Source organism: Babylonia areolata, chromosome 20, assembly GCF_041734735.1.
Source record: "Babylonia areolata isolate BAREFJ2019XMU chromosome 20, ASM4173473v1, whole genome shotgun sequence".
In the NCBI taxonomy this organism is placed as follows: domain Eukaryota; kingdom Metazoa; phylum Mollusca; class Gastropoda; order Neogastropoda; family Buccinidae; genus Babylonia; species Babylonia areolata.
This window is the reverse complement of record NC_134895.1, coordinates 7,486,567-7,494,066: the sequence shown is the minus strand read 5'-3', so window position 1 is coordinate 7,494,066 and position 7,500 is coordinate 7,486,567. Positions and strand designations below refer to the sequence as shown.

At 43.6% G+C, this 7,500-nt stretch overlaps 1 protein-coding gene across 1 annotated transcript in view; it reads right to left on the bottom strand.

Annotated features, from left to right (window-relative positions):
* LOC143295115 (otoferlin-like) overlaps nucleotides 1–7,500 on the bottom strand; it is a 566,370-nt gene that overhangs the window by 74,259 nt on the left and 484,611 nt on the right. Inside the window, 1 exon segment of the mRNA XM_076606678.1 lies at nucleotides 3,523–3,693. Coding sequence (XP_076462793.1) covers nucleotides 3,523–3,693 — 171 coding nt within the window.

Genomic DNA, 7,500 nt, shown 5'->3' with positions numbered 1-7,500 from the left:
CGCTGGTTCGAATCACGGCTCAGCCGCCGATATTTTCTCCCCCTGCACTAGACCTTGAGTGGTGGTCTGGACGCTAGTCATTCAGATGAAACGATAAACCGAGGTCCCGTGTGCAGCATGCACTTAGCGCACGTAAAAGAACCCACAGCAACAAAAAAGGTTGTTCCTGGCAAAATTGTGTAGAATAATTCACTTCGATAGGAAAAACAAAATAAAACTGCACGCAGGAAAATAAATTTAAAAAAAAAAAAAAAAATGAGTGTCGCTGTAATGTAGCGACGTGCTCTCCCTGGGAGAGCAGCCCGAATTTCACACAGAGAAATCTGTTGTGATAAAAAGAAATACAGATACAAATATAATAAAAAAAGAAAAGAAAAGAAAAAAAAAGAAGAAAGAAATCGGTACAACATTCCCTATGCAGTGACGCAGAGCTCATTATGATAAAACATACACCTTCAACGGTTTTTTGTTTTTGTTTTTGTTTTTTGTTTTTGTTTTTTTCTAAAAAGTGTGTTCGTAAGATTTGCACAGGAATTAAACGGTATTATTGGAGGGGTTGAGAAAAGACATACAGTCAGTTTATGGTAACGGTAAAAAAAAGAAAAAAAAAAAAAAAAAAAAAAGAAGCCACAGATTTCGCTGAAAGCCTTAAAAGATCAGGAGCACAAAACTAGCACAGCCTCACTCAGACACCACCTCACCCCGACTCCCACTCACCCCCTGCAAAAAACAACTACCCCGTCGCCCTCCTCCCACTCCTCCAAATCAATCAACTAAAAAAAAAAACAAAAAAAAAAAACAAAAAAAAACACCACGCCACACTCCAACCAAAATTCCCAAATCACACCACATCCTGACCAAAATACAAATACCCACCTCCCACCCCCTCAAAAAAAAAAAAAAAAAAAAAAAAAAAAAAAAAAAAAAAGAAAGAAAGAAAGAAAAAAACCTCACAAAATAGAAACAAAACAAAAACAACAACAAACAAACCAACAAAAAAAAACCCCAAAAAAACACACCACACCAGAACAAACAAACAAACCAACAAAAAACAACACCACACCACACCAGAACAAACAAACAAACCAACAAAAAACAACACCACACCACACCAGAACAAACAAACAAACCAACAAAAAACAACACCACACCACACCAGAACAAACAAATAAACAAACAAAAAAAACAACACCACACCACACCAGAACAAACAAACAAACAAACAAAAAAAACAACAACACACCACACCAGAACAAACAAATAAACAAACAAAAAAAACAACAACACACCACACCAGAACAAACAAATAAACAAACAAAAAAAACAACACCACACCACACCAGAACAAACAAATAAACAAACAAAAAACAACAACACACCACACCAGAACAAACAAATAAACAAACAAACAAAACAACACCACGCCACACCAGAACAAACAAATAAACAAAAACAACAACAACACACCACACCAGAACAAACAAATAAACAAACAAAAAAAACAACACCACACCACACCAGAACAAACAAACAAACCAACAAAAAACAACACCACACCACACCAGAACAAACAAACAAACCAACAAACAAAAAACAACAACACACCACACCAGAACAAACAAACAAACCAACAAACAAAAAATAACAACACACCAGACCAGAACAAACAAACAAACAAACAAAAAACAACACCACACCACACCAGAACAAACAAACAAACCAACAAACAAAAAATAACAACACACCACACCAGAACAAACAAACAAACAAACAAAAAACAACACCACACCACACCAGAACAAACAAACAAACAAACAAAAAACAACACCACACCACACCAGAACAAACAAATAAACAAACAAAAAAACAACACCACACCACACCAGAACAAACAAACAAACAAACAAAAAACAACACCACACCACACCAGAACAAACAAATAAACAAACAAAAAACAACACCACACCACACCACACCAGAACAAACAAATAAACAAACAAAAAACAACACCACATCACACCAGAACAAACAAACAAATAAACAAACAAAAAACAACACCACACCACACCAGAACAAACAAATAAACAAACAAAAAAAACAACACCACACCACACCAGAACAAACAAACAAATAAACAAACAAAAAACAACACCACACCACACCACACCAGAACAAACAAATAAACAAACAAAAAACAACACCACACCACACCAGAACAAACAAACAAAAAACAACACCACACCACACCAGAACAAACAAACAAAAAACAACACCACACCACACCAGAACAAACAAACAAAAAAAACCAATAACACACCACACAAGAACAATAACAACAGCAACAACAACAACAAAAAAAAACAAACCCAAAACACATCGTATTTGGCGGGCAGGCCGCACGTGGGTGGCCCGGTGACGGCTGCAGTAGCGGTTCTCCAGGTCCAACTTGGAGCACAACAGAACATTCAAACAAACAACATGGTGACCTCAGTTTCGATACCCCTCCACTTCTATGCTTGGGGTGAGTCCTGTCAATGTCTTCAGTGTCGGCAGATTCATGGGTGGGAGGGCTGTTGTTGGAGGGACGTGGTGGCGGTCTCCACTCTGGGAGGGACGCTCACTCAGTCTGGCTCCGCGACTTAGCCTTTATTGTCGTTAGTAGGGGGGTGGAGGGCTTAGTAGGCGGTGTCCTAAGTACGTTAAATCAGAACAGGCACCACTGAACACCACCGAAGTGACTCAGCAGCAGTGCAGGGTCTCCTCTGGCGTGTGTGGGCTCCTGGCGACCTAACATCGATGGTTCCCTGCGGACTGCCGACGCTGAAAACTGTGGCGGACGAACCCGGGTGTGGCCGTGTATGGGGGAATCTGAATGAGCGGCGTGGGAGCAATGCCACTGAAACGGTGCAGCTGATGGGGCAGAACAAACAACAACAACAACAACAACAACAAAAACAAACAACAACAAAAGAAAACCAGACAACAACAAAAACCCAACCCACCACCCCCCACACACAGCCCACAAACCCCCTTCCCACTTCCACTTAAAACTCCCGTCAACAACAACAACAACAACACGCATTATCTGTTATGCATATGTGTGTGTATGTGTGAATGTGTGTCTGCATTTTTTACATTTATTTGCTTATTAACATCATTGTTGTCTTATTTATTTATTTATTTATTTTATTATTATTATTATTATTATTATTATTATTATTATTTATTCATTTATTTATTTATTTCCTTTTTTTTTAATTATATTATATTATTTATTTATTTATTTATTTATTTATATTTATACATATTATTATTAGTAGTAGTTCTTTTCTCTCTCTCTCTCTCTCTCTCTCTCTCTCTCTCTCAAGGCCTGACTAAGCGCGTTGGGTTACGCTGCTGGTCAGGCATCTGCTTGGCAGATGTGGTGTAGCGTATATGGATTTGTTGCCGAACGCAGTGACGCCTCCTTGAGCTACTGAAACTGAAACTGAAGCAACACGCAACTCACAAACAAACACTCACACATCATATTTGGCGGGCAGGCCACACGTGGCCCGGTGACGGCTGTAGTAGCGGTTCTCCAGGTCCACCTTGGTCTCCCCGATCAGGTCGTCCAGCCCCACCAGGTCCCAGTCGAACACCTGCACCGTCAGCAGCGACTCCATGGGGAAGGTCGCCTCGAACTCGATGCACCTGCAGGGGAATCAGGCACTGCAAGTGTGAAGAGTGAAAGAGGGGAAACGGCTATTCACGGACATCGCTACTCTTTCTGCAGGTCTGGAACGGAACTCGATGCCCCTGCATAGCATGGAATCAGGCATTACACTACACGAGAGGGAGAGAGCGATTCAAGATTCAAGATTCAAAAACTTTAATACTCAAGGATAAAGATTTTAGGCATCGTCCAGTCTTCCAATCTGTCCATGTGACAACAATAACAACATTAACGATAACGACACAACAAATAATAATTTTGTTAACACTGCTACATCTACTGCTACTACAACGAAGAATGATCATCATTATCATCATCATTAACATCGTAAAAAGTAATAAAACGAACGCATTCACACATTCATATCCATACACATGCACACACTCTCTCCACCCAGAGAGAGAGAGAGAGAGAGAGAGAGAGAGAGAGAGAGACAGACAGACAGAGATACAGATAGACAGACAGACAGACAGAGAGAGGCAAATAGAAAGGCAGAGGCAGAATGAAAGATCTGCTCAGAGACTGTTGCTTGTCCAAGCTAAACTCCGACTACCGGGGAAAATTCACACACACACACACACACACACACACACACACACACACACACACACGCATGAATGTGCAAGAGACGCGCGCGTGCGCGCCCATAAACACAGACTTACACACGACATACACATACAGACACACACCAACACAATCTCAAACACAATCCCAAACACACACACACACACACACACACACACACACACGTGTACGGACGTGGCGATCCTGTTGGTTGTGAAGAAACACCCACCCACACACACACACACACACACACACACACACACACACTCACACACACACACACACACACATTGGCAGGGTTGTTCCTGGCAAAATTCTGTAGAAAAATCCACTTCGATAGGAAAAACAAATAAAACTGCACGCAGGAAAAAAAAAAAAAAAAAAAAAAAAAAGGGTGGCGCTGTAGTGTAGTGACGCGCTCTCCCTGGGGAGAGCAGCCCGAATTTCACACAGAGAAATCTGTTGTGATAAAAAGAAATACAAATACAAATACACACACACACACACACACACACACACACACACACACACACACACACACACACACACACACAGAGACACATACGTGAACGGATGTGGCGATCCTGTTGGTTGTGAAGAAAGACACACACACACACACACACACACACACACACACACACACACACACACACACACACACACACACATTAACAACACTCGTGATTCAAAATTACCACCTCCTCCACCCACAACCACCATCACCACCACCTCACGCTACCAACCACCCCCCGCCCCAACACCCACCTTATCCCCCCCCCCACCCCAAACCCCCCAGAAAAAAAAAAGATTAAAAGATATAAAAAATAAAACTCGAGTAACTCTTCCCTGTAGAGTACATGGAATGTAAACGCGCGCGCAGTCTATCCACGTTACACTCGGAAGACCATGTGTGGTGCCAAATGTCGCTCCTGTATAAAATCCAAATCTAGTCCCCCCCCCCCCCCCCCCCTCCCCCCCCGCAATCTCCCTTCCCCCCCCCCACCGTGCCCCCCTCCCCCCCCCCGCTCCCACCCTCACCCCCAATCAAGGTATGTTGCGTACCAGACATAATACATTCTCTTTAACTCACTCAGTACGGCCAGTCCTCTCTTCTCCTCTACACAGACCCCTCGGATGTCCAGTGGGTGTCTGAATGACCCAACCTTTAGCTTCCGTCGTCAGAACTGTGGTATTCTTTGTCAACATTCACCTCTTCAGTATAAGAGCGTTCCGCTTGCAATATTTCGATGATGGTAATTGGGATGAAACGCTGTTAACGTCGTCTCTTTCGCCGTTCGTATGGAGAGAGTTAACTCCTATGATACTTATAACTACTCCGCGGCGTGATAGAGATAGTTTGCAAGAGGGCGCGCGGGGTGGGGGTAGGGGGGTGGGGGGGGTGGAGGGGGTGGGGGTAGGGGTGTGGTGGTGGGGGTAAGGGGGTGGTAGGATACCTTCCCCTCCTCACCACCACCCGTCCTAAACTCCCCCCCACCCAAACCCCCCGCCACCTTCCTCACCCATCCACCCACCCACTCACCCACCCACATATACACACCACATGGGAAGAGGGAGGGAGGGAGGTGCCCCTGATGTGTGGGGGGGGAGGGGGGGAAGAGAGGGAAGAGGGTGGTGATAGTGGTGGTGGGGGGAGGGGGGAGGGAGTTATCGTATGACACAGGGGGTCCTTGCCCTCCTCCTCCACCAAAAGACACCTGTGTTGCACATTAAAATGACATCGCCTCAGCATGACACTAAAAGAAGGATTTGGTGTTCTTCTTCTTTTGTGTTAATTTCTTTTTTTTTTGTTTCTTTTTTTTTTTTTTTTTTTTTGAAAAAAAAAACTCTTCTGCTGGTTTTTCGTTTGTTTGTTATTTTGTAACTCTTCTTTCTTTCCTTGTTTGTCCATGTGTTTTGTTTACTCGTACCTTCATTCGTTCGTTTGTTCGTTTGTACTCTCGTTGTTTATCGTTCGGGGTTTAACAAAAAAATCTTTTGTTTGTTTGTTTGTTTCTCAGTTAAGTAAACACACACAAAAAAGATAAATAAATAAACACAGATAAAAAAAAGACACAACAAACAAATAATTGAATAAAAACACACACACACACACAAAACAACAACAACAACAACAACAACAAAACAAACATATCTTCGCATGCTATACTTTACAACCGGCAATCTCCATTTACAGTGCACGTGGTCTTACTGTCGCGGCAGATCGCGAAACGACATGGGATATGGAGGAGCGATATCTCTCGCAGCTTACTGACAGACAGACAGACACAGACAGACAGACAGACAGACAGACACAAACACACACACACACACACACACTTCCCGTCCCGCGCTACGCCGCACCGTGCAGCGCTCAGGAATTTAACTCACTCAGTACGGCCAGTCCTCTCTTCTCCTCTACACAGACCCCTCGGATGACCAGTGGGTGTCTGAATGACCCAACCTTTAGTTCCGTCGTCAGAACTGTGGTATTCTTTGTCAACATTCACCTCTTCAGTATAAGAGCGTTCCGCTTGCAATATTTTGATGATGGTAATTGGGATGAAACGCTGTTAATGTCGTCTCTTTCGCCGTTCGTATGGAGAGAGTTAAGGTGAGAGAAAAAGGTTGGAGAGGATTAATTATGGAGGAAAAGGGATTAAAAAAAAAAAAAGAAAGAAAAAAAAAAAGAAAAAAAGTCAAGGTTGGGCGGAGGTGAGGGAGGAAGTGAGTGAGGTGAGAGAGGAAAGCTGGAAGTAAGAGAGGAGGTGTAAAGAAAAAAATAAAATCAAATCAAAACATGACGCACATGGACATGCGACAGAAATTTTACTCCGTCACTCTATTGTCTCCCCCTTTTTTTTTTTTTTTTTTTGTGCTGCCCCCATCATCTGCCACCGTTTCAGTGGGCTTTTTTTTCTTTTTTTTTTTTTTTTACCAACGCCGCTCATTCCGAGTCCAGTCCCCTCCCCCCCCCCCCGCCCCCCCACACACACCCCTCCCATACCTCCGCCCCCCCCCCCTCTTTCCCCACCCCCATGCACGGCCACACCCGGGTTCGTCTGTCGCAGTCAAGAGTCGGCGTTTATCGATGTTTAAGCTCTAGCCAGGAGGCCAGCCACACACCAGAGGAGACCCTGCACTGCTGCTGAGTCACTTCGGTGATGTTCCGTGGTGCCTGTTCTGATTTAACTGTACTTATGACACCGCCTAAAGTAGATAGT